This window comes from Chelonia mydas, chromosome 6, assembly GCF_015237465.2.
Source record: "Chelonia mydas isolate rCheMyd1 chromosome 6, rCheMyd1.pri.v2, whole genome shotgun sequence".
Lineage (NCBI taxonomy): Eukaryota > Metazoa > Chordata > Testudines > Cheloniidae > Chelonia > Chelonia mydas.
Genome location: NC_051246.2, coordinates 60,224,128 through 60,243,530, shown reverse-complemented (window position 1 = coordinate 60,243,530; position 19,403 = coordinate 60,224,128). Strand labels below are relative to the sequence as shown.

The 19,403-nt window shown below is 53.8% G+C and overlaps 1 protein-coding gene across 6 annotated transcripts in view; it reads right to left on the bottom strand.

The window, feature by feature from the left end:
• Nucleotides 1-13: 13 nt before the first annotated feature.
• The window catches only part of MAPK8IP1 (mitogen-activated protein kinase 8 interacting protein 1), a 47,424-nt gene continuing 28,034 nt past the window's right edge, over nucleotides 14-19,403 (bottom strand). For all 6 annotated transcript variants that reach the window (XM_037900132.2, XM_037900131.2, XM_037900133.2 and 3 more), the window contains 9 exons: nucleotides 11,493-11,574; nucleotides 9,931-10,806; nucleotides 7,804-7,879; nucleotides 6,514-6,686; nucleotides 5,995-6,104; nucleotides 5,667-5,786; nucleotides 3,437-3,507; nucleotides 2,634-2,732; nucleotides 14-1,385 (listed from right to left, as the gene is read on the bottom strand). In XM_037900132.2, the coding sequence (XP_037756060.1) occupies nucleotides 1,313-1,385; nucleotides 2,634-2,732; nucleotides 3,437-3,507; nucleotides 5,667-5,786; nucleotides 5,995-6,104; nucleotides 6,514-6,686; nucleotides 7,804-7,879; nucleotides 9,931-10,806; nucleotides 11,493-11,574 (1,680 nt within the window). In that variant the 3' untranslated portion in view covers nucleotides 14-1,312. The remainder of the gene's footprint in view (nucleotides 1,386-2,633; nucleotides 2,733-3,436; nucleotides 3,508-5,666; nucleotides 5,787-5,994; nucleotides 6,105-6,513; nucleotides 6,687-7,803; nucleotides 7,880-9,930; nucleotides 10,807-11,492; nucleotides 11,575-19,403) is intronic.

Sequence of the window (19,403 nt, the reverse complement as noted above, 5' to 3'; positions counted from 1 at the left end):
CATGTAGAGCAGCTCCATGAAACTTTATGTTTAATAGTTTTGCCACCACAGCAGATCCAGCTGAAGGCCAGAGACCTTGACTGGAGGGGAGAAGTGTCATCCCCTAGATATTAGCACACCTCACTGCAGTCCTGAGCCCCTTGCTGCTCCCTCTCTTGTCTCAGGGTCCCAGCTTGTCTCTCAGGTTCCTGGCGCCTCTCCCCCGCGGTGGGGCCACTGCCATCGTGGAGGCTGGGAAGGAATTCTTGTTGTGCTCATCCCACTGTGGATGGACTAGACCCACTGCCTCTCACTTTCAAACTTGCATCCCAGTATGCAAGTAGCCCACTGGCACCTGCAGCTGGTGGGGTAAGGAGCAGAGGAGTTCCCCCCACCTGGAGACTGAAGGGCAGGGGCCCCCGGAGGAACTGTTCCCCTCCCACCCATACAGGATGAGCGAGTATTGACTCTTCTGCTCCCCGCTCCTCCTCCTCAAACTCACTCCTCTACAGGGAGGAGAAATAGGGCCTCAGTCTCAGCCCAGGCTAATATTCACCCCTGGAAAGCAGGGGGTTCTCTCAGGCTGTCTGCGTGGGAATGGCAGGGAGGCTACAAACCAGGCTGCTCTTCCCTCCTGGGATGAGACTGTCTTCCATGTGGTACCCCTCAAGTGGTTCCAAGGCTTTTAGCAGTTGCCTCTCTCTGCCATGCCCATGCCACCCTGCCCCTCAGGGGGTGGGGTGGAGTTACCCCCTTCCCTCTCAGTCAGGACTTAGGCTGACCTGTTCCTATCAGCTCCAGTTCTCAGCAGCTGATGGGGCTTCACAGTGCGAGGCCAATGCTGCCCTGGAGTTAAAAATCAGCCTGAGGGAGCTGTAGAAAGCTGGCTAAAGCTGCAAGTCAGGCCAGGAGCTGGGAGGCGTCCTCACTCCAGCACCCAGGAGGGAGGAGGATGAGTGCTCGCTCATCACACCAGGCCAGCCCTCTCACTTATACAGTGACAGGGCTGCTCTGTCCTAGGCCAGCTCCAGTGCCACAGCTGCATTCCTGCCCCAGGCTGCCTGTTCCCCCTTCAGAGCCCACAGCCGTGCTTCTTCTTCAATATAATAAACTAAAGGAGTATTTTACAATAAACCCCATTTTTCATCTCTCCCCCTCGCATCCCCCAATCCCCAGCCCAAGGAGAGTCCTGAAAAGAGGCAGTCCTCCATGCACCAAGGGAGCCATCCCCAGCTCTGTTCCTCCTCCAGTGTCAAAGCAGCTTGTCCATGCATGATGGGGAATGGGCGAGTTCGCTGGCCCTGTCTGTACAGAAGGGCACCTGGCCCAGTCCCTACTCCAGGTAGATGTCCTCTGTGGGGCAGGTGTACTCCACATATTCCTTGTAGAACTGCTGGAAAGCCCTCCTGCAACAGACAGATCAGAGAGCAGGCTGAGGTGCGGTTGCCACTCAGTGCACTGGCAGCTCCCCCATCCAAGCACATCCCCCCTTTGGTCAGGAATTCTGAACAGGCCTTCAGCCCTTATCAGAATTCAGGGATTTGTTTTCACAGAGTTCTAGGAACGAGCTGGAAAGACTCCATTAGGTGCTTTCTAGTCTATCCCCTGGGGCTTAGGGCACGATTGGCCGCTACTGTCTATCTCCCACGGTTCTGTCAGCCCCCCTGGAATGTCTCCAGTGCCAGTCTTCGGTCTTTCCTTTTGGGGGCAATCCCTCAGTCTCCTACACATCCCTGTCTACTCCTCTGTGAAGTTTGCACATCTTGTCCCCAAGAGGCCCTGGGGTTTGTTTCAATGCTGTTGGGGTTTGGTTCCCTTTAACCAAACACAGGCTTGTTGCTGGCCCCCGTTCCTGTCATAGAGGGTTACGGAAGCAGCCTATTCTTGCTGGGCACTCCCAGGATTCCAGGGGGCTGTAAAGCTCTTGAGCAATAAGAGGACAAAGGTCTTAGCTCCTGGCAGTCCTGCAAACCCTCCATCCTTTGCTCCTCCCCCTGCAGCAGTGGTATGTGAATGGAGGCACAGAGGCCAAATCCATCCTTGAACCATTCACCTGACATGGCACAGCAGTGGGGAAATGGCAGGGACACAGATCCATAGGCCTCACCACTGAGTAGCTAGAAGGACTCAGGTCAGCCACGAGGTGTCGCTATTGAGAGCATTTATGTGGCACTCAGAGACACAGAGTGGCACACAGCAGCAGTTCCAAACCTTTCTGGGCAATTGCTCCATTCTGGGGTGGCTCAGGGAACTGGGGCATGGGATCCAGAGCCTTTCACCTCTAGGGCACCTGCTCTAGCCCAGCCCAAGGCAACAGTTATCACCATACAATGCCTCAGCTGATTGGGGCCTCCTATGAAATCAGTTGTTGGCTCTCGGTCCAGTGTCCAAGTCACAAAGCCACAGCACAGCAGTCTTGCTCTAACTGGCCCCTATTTCTAGAGGACGTCAGCCCCCAGATCTTCTCTACACAGCACCAAACTGCCACGGAAAATACTTGAGAGTTTAAGTACCCTAATCCTCACTCTCTCCGGCCGCCCCAACCAGAGCTCCCCACTCCCAACTCAGCTGGGCGGCTCCAGTCTTAGCCCAAGGTCCATGGCAGGTGAGAGCACCACAATTCAAGGCAAGGCAATAGCCCCCCCCGGACTCACCCTACAGACTCCGCAAGCGGCTTGGTTGACTCCTCTGAGACGAAGACGTGACAGGCAAATCTGTGGTCAGCTGGGTGCTTGGTGATAAACCCAAAATATCTGGGAGAGAAGAGAGCAGGTGAGGCTGGAGCAGAGGCCATGCACAGGGCTGCGCTGCAGAGGAAGGGGTCTGCCCACTGCCCAGGCTGTATGCCCCATTAGAGCAACAGCCCAGGAGACAGGAATTATTCACAGCAAGGCCTGACTTACCCTTTGGGAAGTGTGGAGGGGTGGGAAGGGCATGGAAACTGGGATCGAGCCACTCTACTTCCGGTGGCAGGGGGACAAAATTGGGCTGGGGAGCACCAAGAAAGAAGGACTCCAAAGAGTCACTTATGGTGCTTGTGCAAATGCCCAGCCCTGGGCACGGTGAAACAGGGAAAATTCCCAACTGGAAAAACCCTTCCACTGTCCAGTGACTCAGCTTTGGTCCGATAATCACTCACTGCACCTTCCTAGCCCCATCTTTGGAACCCACTGCAAATACCTTTTAACCCTCACAACACCCTGGGGCAGAAAGCATCCAACTCCCAGGCTGGTCCATGCCTGCAACTGCAGGGAAAACTGGGTGGCATTTACAGGGAAGGGAAACCCATAGGAAGGAGGAGGAGGAGAAAGATTATGACATCTGGAAAGCCCCCCTCTCCCACCCTTGCTCCCAGGGAACACAACTAAGTCTATAAGTAGAGAGCAGGCTGAAAAGGAAAAGGGGCCTCTCCCCCAGGATCAGGATCATGGAGGCCCTTGACCCCTTGGGCACTCACTTGTTGTTCTTTGGATGGTATCCACAGAAGGAAATGTTCTTCAGCTGGAAAAAGTGGCTACATTTATTACCCTGTGGGACAGAGAAAAGAGCTGTCAGACGCAGCCTGCACTGCTAGGGTGATACGGTGCTGCCTCTATGGGGCAGAGGAGGGTAACACACTGCCCATCTCACCCGTGGAGATCCAGAATCAGGTTCCACATGAAAGCGTCTCTTGGCCTGACCCCATTTGTTGCCATCATAAACCTCCATACAAATGGACACAATTGGTGACTGCTTTGCAGAGGTCTGGACTGTAATATAGTGAGGTGCTGCAGGTCAGGACTGGGGAGGCATGGCCAGGGCTGCGAGGAGTGGGGGTGGGTCCAGGACGGGGATAACATATCAGGACCGAGGTGCATGAGCAGGGCTGTGCGTGGAGCCTGGGACTGGAATTTCAGGGTGTTGTGAGCGAGGGCTGAGGTGCCTTGTGAGAGCTGAGGGAAGCTTGCTCAGCATTTGCAGGCACGATTCCTGGCTCTAGCTCGTAGCTTGAACCTCTCCCTGGCATGAGCTTGCAAGAGGCACTGTCTACGTGTGAAATCACATCTCTTCTGGGAAGGACTATAGCTACTCTTGTTACAGGTTAGGCTCATGATTCCCATCACTGACAGCTATTAGCGTTCACAGCGGGCATAGCATTTTCTTGTGTGTGTGTTTCTTTTGACAGACAAGGTGGGTGAGGTCATATCTTATATTGGACCAACTTCTGGTTAGAGTCGAGATACAAGCTTTGAGCTTACACAGAGCTCTTGCTCAGTTCCTTTGTGTTTCCTTTGTGCATTTGAGAGCACTTTTAGCATCAGTGTCACTGTTTGCCCTGTATAGTCAGTTTTTCCCTTGCTGAAAAGACCTTTATAAACACCAGCCAGGGAGCAGAAAATAATTTAACATATCTATGCTATGGCCTTTCCCATCCATCCCCACTGCTAAAACTCTCCTCCAGGCTCTCATGCTGGCCTTGACAAATGCAACCTTGCCCTGCTCACATCCATTCAGAATGCTGCATTGCCCGCCTGTTACATTTTCAAACAAGCACCTTTGCACTTTCTCCCATGCTGCCCCACCTGACTGGGAGGAACACCCGCAAAACTAACAAGTCATTATGTACCTTAAAGCTCCTCTGCTGTGACACCTACTAAAAACCTGACAACAGTTATGCTCCTAGTGTGCTGAGACCACTGCCTATCATGCCAACCAATGTTGTCTCATTGTTTCCCTGTATTCCCCTGTCTGTGTCCAACTGAGGTCTCATCTTATACTTAGCCTGTAAACTCTTTGGGGCAGAGACCATCTTTTTGTTCTCTTTGTACAGCGCCTAGCATAAAGGGTTCCTGGTCCCTGAATAGGGCTCCTAGGCACAATGGGAATGCAAAATAATAACAACAGGAATTAAATCCATCACTCAGGCCCAACTGTTTAAAGGGGTCCTATCAGAAACTGGAATTTTTAAATATTAGTTTTAAAAATAATCAAGTTAATAGTGTCCCTTAAATACAATCTGAGTAAAATCCAAGCTGCTAGTACCTGGCACCATCGAATTACTCCAGCAGGGAAATTGCATCACCCCCGGGGGAAGGGTTTCTGAATGGCTTTGCCTAAAGGCCCCATGTGGCTCTGCACCTGCCTCTTGTAGGCTCTGTATAGGGTACTTATGCAGAACGCTAATCAGAAGCCTCCAATGTCCATCTAAAGAGCTTTGCTGTTCAGATCCAAGAGCAGCCCTCAAAATAGCAGCAGAAGGGTTTAGAAACAGCTCACAGATTATCAAAGCGGCTCGGCTCACTAACATTCCAGTGAAGTAGTGCACCCACTGGCTGGGAGGGTGGACCTCAGTGTTAGGGCCTGGTGTGCAGGGGGATCCTGCTCCCCTAAGGGGCTGGGAGGCTGGATTTGACGCTAGGGCCCTGGGAGGGAAGATCCCGTTGTGTTTGGGAGGGGTGGGTCCTACTATACACATTCCAACCCTTCAGGGTGCATTTCTGGGGTCCAGGAACAGCCAATCAGGGAGAGGTGCAAATCAGGGATATCTCATTGCTTCTGTAAGAATATTGTCCTTATTTTAGTGGGCGTGAGCTAATGTGGAGCTGTGATTGAAGGGTGATATGCTGTGCATTAGGAATGTGATCAGGTGGAGCAGGGATAGCCCGGACATGTATGTGAGCAGAGCTGAGGGTCAGGGGGTTTGTTACCTTGTTCTGCTCCTTGGAATCATCAGATTTCACAGCAATCTTGACTCCTCGCACATTGATCTCCAGGACGCAGCTGGAGGGTGGGTTAAAGTGCACAGTGAGGCGGCGGGTGGTGGCAATCTGGGAGGAGACAAAGGACAGACTATGACAAACCCAAACCACATGAGTACTTACCGCCCTCGTTCCGCCAAATGAGGTCTCAGCCCCCTCCCATCCCCAGGGAAATGATCGCCTTGCTCCCAGATCTTCTCAGAAAGCACTTTGCTCTGCAGGCAGGAATATAGGTTCTTTGCCCCCTTGGGAGACCAGGACTTGAGGGCTGCTGTACCTTCTGCATAGCCGCACACAGCACATCATTGCCTTTGTGATATGGAACCTGGACTGAGCCAAGGAACTTCACCCGGAACTGATCCATCCAGTCACTGTTCTTGGTCAGGGCTGGAAGATAAAGCACAAAGCAGCTGAGAATGTGCAATCCCCTCCCCATATCAGTGCATGTCCTCCTCCCACACACAGCATCAGGGCAAGCACATGCACCCCTCCACACCCCACCATGGCATCAGTGCGCGTCCACACAACATGTACACACCCATAGCATCCCAGGCCTAGGGATGCACCCTTCCTAAAGTTCCGAACAGGCAGAGGTCCTGGGACACAGAGCTATGAACAGAATTGGCTAGGTCTCTACTTGCTTCTTAGCTGAAGTTTGTGCACAACATAATCCTCTCTCCACCCCAGCAAGACTGGCAGCCTCTGCTCAGGAGAGGCCATAGGCTGGAATAGCAAGGGGCGTGTTGTAGGTCAGGATGAGGAGGCAACATGCGAGCTGTAGAGGGGGGCCCAGTACCTGTAATGTGGTCAGGATCCTTGGTGACCTCAATCGCATAGTAAGCAGGGAAGATGCCCCGGTCGCCTGTCCTCATGTTGTAGGCCTCATACCAATAATCTTCTGCCTGCACCTCCACCAGCAGAGGGTCGTCCACCTCCAACTCCAGTTCATCCGCATGACGAGGCACAAACCTGAGGGGGGAGTCAGCAGCACTTTTCCAACCAGGAGCACTGGTTGCCTAGCAGCTACAACACTGCCTAGCAGCTAGGGACAGGGAGAGACGGAGAATCCTCTGTGCCACAGTTTCAGGGTAATTGCTACTGTATCTCCCCCCAATCCCCATCCATGGTCCACTCCAGAATGCCCAGTCAGCTCTCCAGCCATCACCCCAGGGGTGAAAGTAACATTCAACGCTTACCAGTGCGGGGCCTGCTCCGACCCCTGGAAGGGGCAGGGCCTCGGTCGGAAGGGGCGGGACTGGGGTCAGCATCCCCCAGCCAGCCCATCCGCAGTAGCAGCAGCGGCGGTTGGAGCCCCGGGCCCTTTTAAATTGCCGGCCCTGGGGCAGCTGCTCCTTTTGCCCACCCTGTCCGCGGCCCGGCCGGTAGCGACCCAGCAGGGCAGCTGACGGGGGCGCAAAAAGGGCAGCGACATTAAAGCACTGCCGCAGCAAAGGACCCTGCTTAAAGCGCCGCCGCAGCAGCACGTTAACGTCGGCTGTGTAAGGGCCAGTACTAACGGCCGCTTTTTACGGGGACGCCATACCAGCCCCTACCGGCTTACTTTCACCCCTGCCATCACCGGTCTCTAGGCAGGGCCCTTGTCCCACTCCCTTCTGACTGGGAGGTTTTAAGGCCGCACAGCTCCCTGCCGCACACTGTGACATCCCCAGCAAGCCAGTCTGTCTAATGGCCAGCGCCTGTGCGTTGCTGTCTCTTCCCGAGGGCTGTGAGCAGTGCATCGCCAGCAGCTACAAGTTACCACACAGCTTTTTCTAAGCAAGCCCATTTATTCTTACACTAAAAGCATTACAGAGAAAACATAATAAAAACAACAAAGCGATTTAAACACACACTAACCATACCAGGCCAATTACAAGAGTTCGGCCACTAGTGCTCCCCCTCCCCCCAGAAGCATGCTGGTGAGAGGGAAGCAGAGGTTTGGACTGGGCTCAGTACAGCCAGGCACAGAGCAGCAGCTGTTGTGAGGAAGTCCCCCCTTCCCCCATCTTCTGGGCTAGAGGCAGAACAAGCATTCTGGGAGGAAAGGCTGACTGGATTGGGGTGTGTAGGGTGTGTCTACACTCACCTAAAGACAGCACGGTGAGTCTGTTCCTGCTCCTCCCCATTGATCGTACAGGAGAACAGCCCAAACGATTCTGCACCTGTGTTTGCAAAGGGGAACGTTACAGTCTCTAGGGGGATGAATGAGAGAGACTGTTCTCAGGACCCACTCTTGGAGCAGCTGTGCCCTGGCATGTACTTCAGGTGGGCTGTCTGGTAAAACTGCATCTCTCCTCACGCCCAGCTGAGGACCAGAGAACTCAGCCTTGGACAAAGCTCCAGAAAGCCCTTCAATGTGACACTGGTGAAAGGCACTTGCTCCCAAAGGCCTCTAGAAACAGGCACAGCCCAGGAAGCAAAGCCAACTTCCTCACAGCACACCCCAGCCCTGCAGCGACCCCTCTGGGCAATACTGGGAGTTCAATTCTCCTGGGCCCATTCCATCTCGGGCTGCTCAAGGAGGCCAAATCAGAGACAGATGAGCTGGTGGCTTTGTGTACAAAAGGACTGAAGCTCACGAGCTGCTTTTGCATAGGTGCCATAGAGCAACTGTCAAGTGGAGAAGGGAAACCCTTTGTAGCTTCTGCATGGGGCAGGTGGGGAGTGCTATGGAACCGGTCACGCAGGAACTGCTGGCTGGCAGGCAGACTCTGCCCAGGGCGCCTGCACAGAACTCGCAGGAGGAGAATAGGTCACAGGAGAATTAAGTGACCAGAGTTTGGCCTCCATAAAGTGGGCTTGGTCCCAGTTGGACTCAGACTCAGAGTCCCAGTCAGTGAACTGGACAGCAGAACTGTAGTGGAGTAAAGGTGGGCAATTTCCTCAGGCATCTCAAAGGCCAGAAATGAGATGGGAGTCATCTCATTCCTCACCCCAGCCCTACCCCCCAGAAATGACCCTGGTCTCCATTAATGTCCCCGAGAGCTGGAGAACCAGTAGAGGCTTCCTGCTTCCAAGTCCCTGTTTGACAAACCAGCTGTGGTTCATCAGAACGGCACTTGTGTCCAGCGAACTCCAGGAAGGCAGAGGATATGAACAGGGCATTAGGGTAGACAGGGTATATTTCTGGGGGAGGGATAATATGAGCAGCACAGCCAAGGGGGGGAAATTCAAGCTAGGGGGACTTACTGGTGGCCAGTGGGGGCTTACACAAGCCCCACCCTTTCCCTAGTACACTATTCTCAGCCAGCAAACCACAGATGGTTCACCAGCTGAGGACATAGGCAGGAGGACCTGATAGAGACCAAAGGGGTATTTCTGGGGGGCACGGAGAGAGACATGGCTGCATATCCTATTTGAAGCAGGATATACTGTGCAGGTAGCTAGCTTTTTAATTTTTTTTTTTTTTTTTGCACACATCTAGGGATCAAAATGGGAGTCTGTCGAGTTTCACTCCAAGGTACTGCATGGTGCCCTGGGGGATCCAAACTGAGAACGGTATTCAAGACAATGTACATTTTTTACACTATGCGTGCGTCAATGTAGAAAAATAGCTAGATTGTTTCCAGTCCCACCATTTTATAGGCTTTAAAACTCCACTCTTGTAAGTGCTCTAAAATCTGAATGGTTATTCGCATTGCTTTGAAATTTGGTGTGCCTCATCAGGGTGCAGGGTAGCGTTAGTGAACCACATTTGAGGCCATTTGACAGAGGGGTTCCCAAATTACAGGTCTCCCCCAAAAAACCACGGGTTTCCTTCTGCTGCCTTGTACTGTTAAACAGCGAGGCACTAATGACTGGGTGGGCAAATCACAACAGGCCTCCTGATGACTGTGAACCCACCCCTCTATTAACATAACTAAGAATAAGTTAATTACAAGCCCCCACCTAAGACGAAAGGAGTCTTGGACTGAGTGACTAGAGGTTGCTGCAATTTGTGAGTCATGGGTAGGGTTGCCAAGTGTCCAGTTTTCGACTGGGAAGTCCAGTCAAAAAGCAGACCTGGCAGTATCCAGTCAGATGTACTGACTGGACACTAAAAGTCCGTTACCACAGGCTGGGGGGAGAAGTCGGGGGGAACCAGGATCACTTTACAATACAGTTACAAAGCCCTCTGCCACCCCCACCCTCAGGCTCAGCACTCACTGGAGGAGCCCAATCTACGTTGAGCCCCATCTCGTACCACTCCTTCCCCACTCAGCCCAGGACTCACTAGAGGAACGCGACCGGCCACTCATGAAGACGTTGAGGAACTTCTTGGAGAAGTGGATGTCAGCCTCGGGGGTGGAGTCCTCAGACAGGCAGACTGAATCCCGCTTCAGCGCATCCTCCTCATACTCCTCGCCGATGGCCGACTCATAGGGTGAGGAGACGCAGTTGTCGTAGACGGTTGCTGAGTCACTCTCGTCGCTGTAGCCCGAGTAGCACTGCTTCAGGCTGACGAGTTCCAGCTGCACGTTCTCATCTACCACCAGCGTGTACTTGACTGAGTCGTAAGAGAGGGCACTGGTGTCTGAGCTCACGGACGCCCTCTGGAGGCTGTGCCCATGCCGGTAGCCACCGTTGCTGCTGCTGCTGCACGAGGTCCTGGGCAGGCTCATCTTCTCGGGCGAGGACATGTAGTCCAGCACCTCGTCCTCCTCGCTGATGGAGGGGTTGGGCTTCCCCGTCAGCGGGGGGTAGCTGGAGGTGTCAATGTCAGAACTGATGGACATACGGTTCTCACTGGACTGCGACAGGAAGGGCTTCTCAGGCTCCAGTGGGTCCGAGTTCTTCTGCACAGGTGTCAGGTAGATCTCCTCGGTGGCTTCTAGCCTCACGTCCGTCTGGTAGCGGATGCGGTCCCGGTGGGCTTCCGGCCCCCTTGTCACCACCACCACACTGGGGTTGTGGGGTGGGAGCCGGCTGGCAGCCTGGTGCTTCTCAGGCACCCGGGAGGAGACAACACAGGCAGGGGCAATCTGTGTGGCGGCCGTGCGCCGGCACGGGCTCTCCGTGGACGTGCCCCGATCTTTGGTGGAGGTTGTGCTATTTTGGTGATTGACCTCATCACTTAGGCAAACGTGGTCATGGGGAGGGGTCTGCTCACCTGGGGGGTGGGCAAGAGAGAGAGAGAAAAAGAGAGCAACATCCACCCATCAAATCCAGAGCACAAGCAGCCTAGGAGCACTCTGTGCTGGGATACACAGTGAGGACACACCCAAAACATCAGCAATGACAGCTGCTGCCAGGCCCCCCACCCTACCCAGAGGCTGGGACTGAGGTTATGGGCCCAAGAAGAGTTCCCTGCTGAGCCTATATCCCATGCCAGCTGGACAATATTCAGATTATCCTCCTGCATGTCCATAGGCCACAGTAGGAACAGGAGCTTATCCTGAGCTCTGCCTCCTGAATGCTACCCCCAGAAGAGCTATTCATGCTCCAGGGTTGCTACAAAAACATCTGAGGACAACCCATCTCTCACTTTTGGTCCAAGCTGGAATGCTACTAGCTCCCAGGACACCAGGAAAGGAAGGACCTTACTCAGCTGGGGACAGGTACGCAGTAAAAGGGGGCAGGCAGAGGGGAATCAACTCCCAGCTGACCAAATGTGCCTCCATCAGCCTGTGGATAAGCACAGCACCCACCTCACTGGACACAGGCCAGAGAGAAGGGGCACTGGGAGGATGCAGCACTGTGGTTGCTCCTCTGAGATCCAGGCACTGGAGGAACTGCCAGGAGACAGAAGGGGAAAGAGTGAGAGAAGCAGCCTCCTGCTGAGAGCCTGGGACTCACCAGTTTTCAGGGGGGATGACGACCGGGACACCCGCTCCTGCCAACTGTGCTTTTTCCCTAGAGAGTTGTTATTCAGAGTGTCCTGCGGAGAAGAACAAAGCTGCCTTGTAGCTGGAACAGTAAACAGTGCATGGCACAAAGATGCCCTGTCCCTCCCCCAGCCCACCACTCCACTGCCCCAGCCTCCCTCCACATCAGCCAACATATTGTCCATGTGCATTGGGGGATCCACAAGCTAATCCCAGATCTGCAGCTGCTGCTGGGAAAGCCTGGGCAGTAGCTTGGGAGCTAACCCAAGGCACAGGAGGGAATGAGCCACAAACGATGAGAAAGAACTTGATCTGGATTTTTGTACCCCAACCCTAGAGTGGCACTCAGGGCACCGCCCCAAGGACCCACACAGATTTTGTTTTCCTTTGGCAGGAAAATCCTGAGCAAACCTTGCACCTACCTAGGATTTGTCATCTACACATTGTGCGCGTGGCCTCTCACCTGTATGCTCTTTCCCCCCCAACATTCACTTTCTGATCTTCACTGTCCATGTTACCAGAGAAGCTAATGAATTCTAGCACGCTAGAACCACCAATGAGAGACACATTAACTCCCTGGCTGGGGAGCAGCAGGGGCCAGATCATGCATCTGGCAATGCTTGGTGTGAGAAGCTCTAGACACTGGGTATGTGGCACAGGAAGTACAGGCCCTTCAGTGTCACTGGGCACAGAGCGCCAAGAGAAAGACTTGTGAGCATGGCAGGCAGCATGGACACACACTGGTTGTTCCTCTGCTCCTGGGCCTCTGCTGTGTCCCACACCGCTGCAGGGCACAGCCAGCACTGTGTACATATGCTCTGCTCCCAACACAGCAATGCCAGGAAAGAGAAAACACCATGTGTTACCACCAGGACCAACATCTCCCCCATGGGCAACATAGCTGTCCCACTGCCTATGCCACCCTGGGCATGAGGGCCACAAAGGTCACTCTGTTCGGTTCCTGCCCCAGGACCTGCTCTTTCTGGCCTTGTCTGCACTGGGAAACTGCATCTTTTTAGAAAACACCATAACTATGATGTCTGAACTAATGTGATGTTCAACCCAATTTTGCCCTTACTGTGGATAAGGCAGGCGTGTTTAAAAAACGTTAGCTGGTCATAGTTAATCCTAACGGGGACTTGATGCATTTTCCCAGTTCAGACATGGCCTCGGTGAGATGCCATTCAGAGAATCAAGCTGGTATGGGGCATCAAGCATCCCGCAGGTGCTACTCCTGAGTGTTCCTGGCCAAGTTAGAGAAACCATGAGTGCAGCAAGATCCCACAACCCCCACCAGCTGCTTCCAGGGATTAGCTGACAAATTCTGAGGGGTGGGCACTGGGGTAGGTCTACACTGCAGGTAGGAGCAAGCCTGCCAGCCTGGGCAGACAGAAGCACACTAGCAGGGCCTGAGCTAGCATGCTAAAAACAGCAGTGTGCATGCTGCAGCACCGACAGAAGCTCAGGCTAGCCACTAGAGCTCAAGCCACCCTATAACCTAGGTCCAAGCTTGGGTGGCTAGCCCAAGCCTCTGTCAGTAACGTGTGTCCACACTGCTATTTTTAGCACCCATGAGTCTGTCTGCCCAGTTAGGAGGCTCGCTCCCAGCTGCAGTGTGGACATATTCCCAGTGAACAGGGTCCACCACAGGGAGATGGACCATCTAGTCTGGTATCCCTCTCCCTTCTGTGCTAGAGCAGATCCATGGCCCATCTAACCCTGGGCCTATCTAATCCCTCCATCACATTCTCTAGGGCTCTGTCCCAATCTAGCATTGTGTCCCCCACCCCGTCCTCTGTAGACTCATCCACGTCTCAGACACAAGACATCTCCTGAGGTTAAATCAAAATATCCCCTATTAGTCTCATCCCACCCCTCTAGTTACACCTCAGTATACTGCCCTAAAGATTCCTTCCCCTCCTTGGGGTTTACATCCTTCAGACACCTGCAAACATCACCTTCCCCCTTCACATTTAGTGATCACCGAGCCAGCCTAAACAGAGCCTTATTAATCTCTCCTCATAAATTGACCCCTCCAGTCCCAGGATGTGAGCTCTCTGGGACTGAGGGCCCCAGCACTGAGTGCGGGATCTGAGGTGAGATCTCTCCGAAGTCCCCAGTCTGGGACTGAGGATTTTGCATACCCAGCCCCCAAAATATCACTGATGTTTTGCAACCATCTCACTGTAAACTCCTGACCTGTTTGCTCCCTCCCCCCCAACCCCCCATTCCTGCAGAGTCTCTCTCAGCCTAGGGGGAAGTAATCTGCTCTCTGGGTTCCCCTCCCATTGAGGATCGAGCTTGTGGGTTATTTTTCCCCAGCTGCAGGATGTATATTGCCCCAGGCTGAGTCTCACTTAGCTGTTTCCAGCGTGTGTGTCATGTCTCTGGGGCCCTTTGGATTTTCTCTGCTGTCAGCAGGGTTTGCAGATCCTCCTAACACTCCTATGCCTTCCCCAAAGAGAGGGATTCAGATCTGCTAGAGAATTTCTAGCTCTGAGAGTCTGAGCTGCCTAACAGTCACCTCGTTCCCCTTTCCAAGTGCAGAGAGCCAAGGGCAGCCTCTGAGAAGGCACATGCTGTATAGAGAGACTACCAGTTCCCTCCCTCTGCCCAGGAAGGGGGAGACCCCCCGCACCAGAAGGGCTGGTGCAGGCTGCCAACATAGCCCCCAAAAGCCCTGCTCATGCCAGTGCAAAGAACTAAGCGTCCCCATTTGCCTCATTGCAGCTCCCAGTCACTTGTCAGAATGGGATCGCAGCCAGCCAGGCTGCCATAGTGACCACCTCTGCCAGGGCTCCTGCACACTGTGCCCAGAGGGGCAGCCCTGGCTGCAGAGGAGGTAGCAGCGCCCAGCCCCCTCTCCGTCAGCGCATGAGCTGGCCAGGGGACTATAAGAATGTGCAGGGCCCCTCGTGGTAGGCATCGGATGCAGCAAACCCAGCATGGAGAATGCAGGCAGCTTGCACCGTGGCCCAGGGATAGGATGCATTGAGGTTACTATCGCGGAAATGGAGAGAGAGCCACAAAGGGCTTGAATGGGGGATGACCAGATACTCTCGTGGCCCCACAGAGTCTGATCAAGCAGGTGTTTGGTCCCAGCAGCCAGCAGATTGATTTCCCTCCCTCCCCTGACCCTTGGAGTGCCTCAGATCTCAGGGTATCTGCATCTGAGCTCAGCCCCGCAGCAAGGCTTCCCCAGAGCATCCTCCCCCAGAATGATGGGAAATGGAGTCAGAAGCACCCCCATCACTGAGCACTGTTGGGCAGCACCAAAGGGAGATCTGAGGGGCCCTGCACTCCGTCATACACCAAAGCTTATGTCAGCTCATTGGGGCCCAGCACACACCCAGATGTGCCCAGTACTTAGCCACAGAGAGAAGGAGGGGACAGCAGGCCATGGAGGAGGAAACGTATGGGCACCTGGGCTGGGTGGTAGTTAGGGCGATGCCAGCCACTCCACGACACTAACAAACAAGGTGCTCTGGGAGTCCATCCCACACCGCAGAACAGAGCGGTGTAAATGGGAATGTCCTCATGTGCTCTAGTGAGCTGGAGCATCTATCTGGGAGGATTCCCATGGAGAGGGAAGTAGCAGCTTGGAAAATGGTAGGACAGCTGCCCAAACAGCAGCAGCAGGCTGGTTCCTGGGGCCATAAGGTGGTGAGTGCAACTGAGTTTGTGGGGGATGCCTGCGACTGAAGCCAGCAGACGGTCTTAGTCCCGCCTTTGGGAGAAGACATGAGGCTTTGCCTCCTCCCTGCCCTAATGGTGGGGATGCTAAAGGAGGGCTCTGAGCAGATCCTGACTGTAGTCTCTACAGTAGGAGCAGGGGAGGAACACTGATTTTAAACAGGAAACACAACCCCCTTTTCCTACCCAAATGGAAGAGGGAGCTTGACTGTGAGGGGAAGGGTCTGGAAGCAGCAGAACTGGGCATCAGTTGAGAGCCATCAGCTCCAAATGGGACACAAAGGAAGCTATTGCCAGATGCTATAAGGAAAGGAATTAAATGTAGTTCCCAACCTCCGGCCCCTACCCCGCTCATCTTGCTGCTGTCACCACCTGACATGACTTCAGAGAAGCCAGTCAGTGTCCCTTCCTCCTAGTTCCTCATCCAAGTGTCCAACAGTCCCAAAGGATGGCCTAGTGGTTAGGACACTCGCCTAGAACTTGGGAGAGCTGTGTTCAATGCCTGACTCCTCCACAGGCTTCCTGTGTAGCACTGGGGAAGTCACATCTCTCTAGTACCAGTACAGTGGGGGAGAAGAGTGCTTTCCCATCACCCTTGGGCATGGTGAGGGTAAACACACTAAGGAGTGTGGGGTGCTCAGATCCTATGGTAATGGGGATCTAAGATAGACAAACTCTTTTCAGACAGGACCAAGTCCATGTCTACAGCACCACAGACTAGACAGAGTGGGTGGTGTCCCAGGGAGGGGCAGCACTGCAAAGGAGAGCCATAGGCAAGTCAACAGGGACCACGAGCATCTCTGAGAGACCCGCTTGGGGGAAGATCGTTGGGGACGTAGGGAAAAGCAGAGGCTGCCAGAGGCTGAATTTGCCCAGCCTCACCATCAGCAGGATCCACTTCAGGCCCAGAGGTAGAGACACTGCACCAAGGGGCCCAGTTTCAGCTCCTGCCCTGTTTGCAACATGAGTCACAGTAAGAGCCTTCCCACATCAAGAGATCAGCTCTGCTCAAAAAAAGGAGAGAAGACCGGCTGCAGGAGGGTACCAGGCTGCAGGAGGAGTGCTGCTGGCCATACCCATCAAACCTATGACAAGGAGGAAATGAAGAGAGAGGACAGCCTCGTGCCGCTTGAAGGATGGACAGAGGCTGAGGAGGTTGTGAACAGTGCTATTTGCCTGCAGGCCTTCTGGCTCCCCAGTGTAACTCTCTCACTGGGACCTGCAGCCACTCATCACTGACAGTGAAGCCATGTGCTTTTACAATAGCAATCCCTTATGTGGAATGGCTCCAGGGGCAGTTCGGCTCCCAAAAGTGACTCTAAATAAATGACATAATTGGATTCCATGATAGCGACTCCAGATCACATGGGTCGAGACTGCAAAGAACGGCTTTCTTCCTAACTGCCTATGCCACACATTCCTCTTGGGATCTGGGAGCCAAGCGGGGCTCTCTCCATGTCACACACAGCAACTCATAATACAGGTTCTGCCACCAGAACAGAACAAAAATGCTGCTGATGCATAGGGGATCGACTCTCCCACCCTCTCGGAGCCAGGTAGGTTCTGCAGGGCTAACAAGAGGAAAGAGCAGTAACAATGTGTGTTAGTCACTGAAGTGAGCAATTCTGACTCTAATACACATACATGTGCAGGGGAGCAGGGCTGTGGGGAAAGAAAGGGCCATTGGTATAGAGGGTATGTCTATACCGAACCTGCAGTCACACCCTGCGATTGCAGTAGACATACTCTAGCTAGCTTGGGTCCTAGACCAGTGAAGCTGTGGCACCACGGGCTTCAGCATAGGCTACACAAGCCACCTGGACAATTATTCGGGTAGCTAGCCTATGCTGAAGCCTGCCCTACCATGGCTTCACTGCTCCAGTATCCAAGTTAGTAAGATAAAAGCTAGCTTGGGTGTGTCTACATGAGCTGCAATCACACTCTGTGATTGCAATGTAGAATGACCCCTAGTCCCTTTCCAGACTAGAACTACTCAGAACTTGTGTTTGGATTCCTGACCCAATCAAGCTACCGAGTCTTTGAGTGATACTGCAGCCCCCAGCCCCATCCAACTCCAGGGGAAGACCTGAAGCATCGACTAGAGTCGCTAATCTGATACTATAGTATTTTCAGGGCAAAGGCTGGCTGCTGCCCCCTTACGAAGAGGTTATAATGGCAAATCCAAGGAGGAGGAAGTGAAAGTGAAGAAGAAATCTCTCCTTCCAACAGTAACTCTCGCTGCACTCTGTTTGGAGGACTCTTCCACTTGCTCTACTCTACATAACAGCAGAAGCTGGGAAGAAGTATTATCCTGGCGTTAGAGGCAGACGCTCCACAAAAAAGAGGCTCCCCTGCCATTCAGCTGTTTCTCTCTTCCATCCAGCAGCCCTCCTGTCTGGCACCAACATTTCACCCCCTCTTCACTAGGGTGCTCTCTCTACTTTTATTTTCCTTTTGCCATCACAAGAAGCCAGCAATGCCCCACCATGTCAGTGCCTATCCAGGCTGCCCTGCACCAGCAGCATTAACCAGTATGTGACGCTCAGATTCCTACTCTCCCAAGCCTGTTCTGCGGACTCAGGGCCTGAAAGGATTACAGCAGGCCCCAGCTGTCACTGCCAGGCACCTCGGGCTCTGCACTTGTCTGTCCATCTGGCAGCTCCACGTGCACAGGACCACGAGCAGTTGATTTAAAAGACAGCAAGAGCTGCTTGGAAAGGAGCCTGCTTGAAAACGTGACTGGCCTGGAGACCCCCCTCTCCCCTAGTTCTGTCCCAAGGGGGGTGGGGGCATGCTGGCCAGGCAGGTCTGAGACCAGCATTGCTCCTGCACAAGACCAAAATGAGAAGAGGTTTCCAGCCCCCAGAGATCCAGTCCCAGATGGCTCCAGTTAGTCTTCCCTCAGTGAAAAGCCCAGGAGGCAGACCCCAACGCCCAGCTAGGTGTGAAGACCCTTCCTGGACAAAGGCTCCCCAACAGTACAGTCTCCACAGCCTCAATGGGGGCACCAGGCGCAGCTGCCTATAGGTACCAATGAAGAGGGGGAACAGGAACATAACTGGGGCAAGTTTCAACCCATATTCTGGGGGAGATGACTCAGCCCTGGTGACTCTTTGCAGCACAATGAAGAGAAACAGCATCATAAAGGATTCAGCAGCCAGCGAGGTCAGCCAGCTCGATAGGGCCTTTCAGCCACATGGACACTCCCCAACCCAGCCAACCCCTGCCCCACTGCACACACCCATCCTAACCCCCAGTCCTATCCATCCTCCTCCCACTCTCCCTTCCACCCCCATGCACCATCTTCTCCCACTGCACATTCCCACCAACCCACTCAGCTTCTGCACCCAACCCATCTTTCCCCATACTCTCCCACCCCTCTGGTTCCGACCCTCCTCCGCATCTGTCCGTTCTCCCCAAAGCACAGAAAATCAGACAGACACCCCCCCTCAGACATCCCCACTGTGTCTCTCCCCAAAGCCATTGCCCTGGAATTTCGCCAGGGACTTGCTTCCTGGATCAAACTTCCTGATTCAGAGGACAGAACAGAACCTCCAGCCCTAAGCTAACAGGACAGCAGGGCATTCCCCTCCAGAGACCTAGCCCTCTCCTCTGATCTGCTAAGACCAGACTTCATCTCCTCGCTCCCTCTCTGATGCCCTCTGCTTACTCCATCTCTACCTTGGCTCCCCTTCCTCTCTGCCAAGGGTTTGTTACTTGCTCTCTCTCCAGAATGGCAGGCAGCTGCTGTAATTCTCTGGCTGCCAAACCTCCTCTTCCTACTTCCTCCAAGCCTCCCTCCCTCCTGCATAGCCCCTCCTCCCCCCAATTTCCAACACTTCTGCCCACACTGGCATCACCTGCCCTGCAAAAGTTTCTCACCTTCCTGAGACCCATGCCATCTCATGTCAGCCTCTGCCATCATTGATAGCTCCTAACTGTCCCACCCTATGGCTGGGGGGCTCTATCCTTGGCCCCATTCTCCTCTCCCATGTTCCCCTCTTCTCAGTGTCTCAATTGGAAATTTTAAATCAGCTGCCAGTTTTAGGTTGATGCAATCCAACGCCATACCCACCAACTCCTCCCCATCTGTCATACACAGAAACACCTGCCTCTCATTTCTTTCTCCTCAGCTGAACGTCACCAGGATGAAAATCCTCTTACTTGACAAGAGAAGCCACCTCTCAAT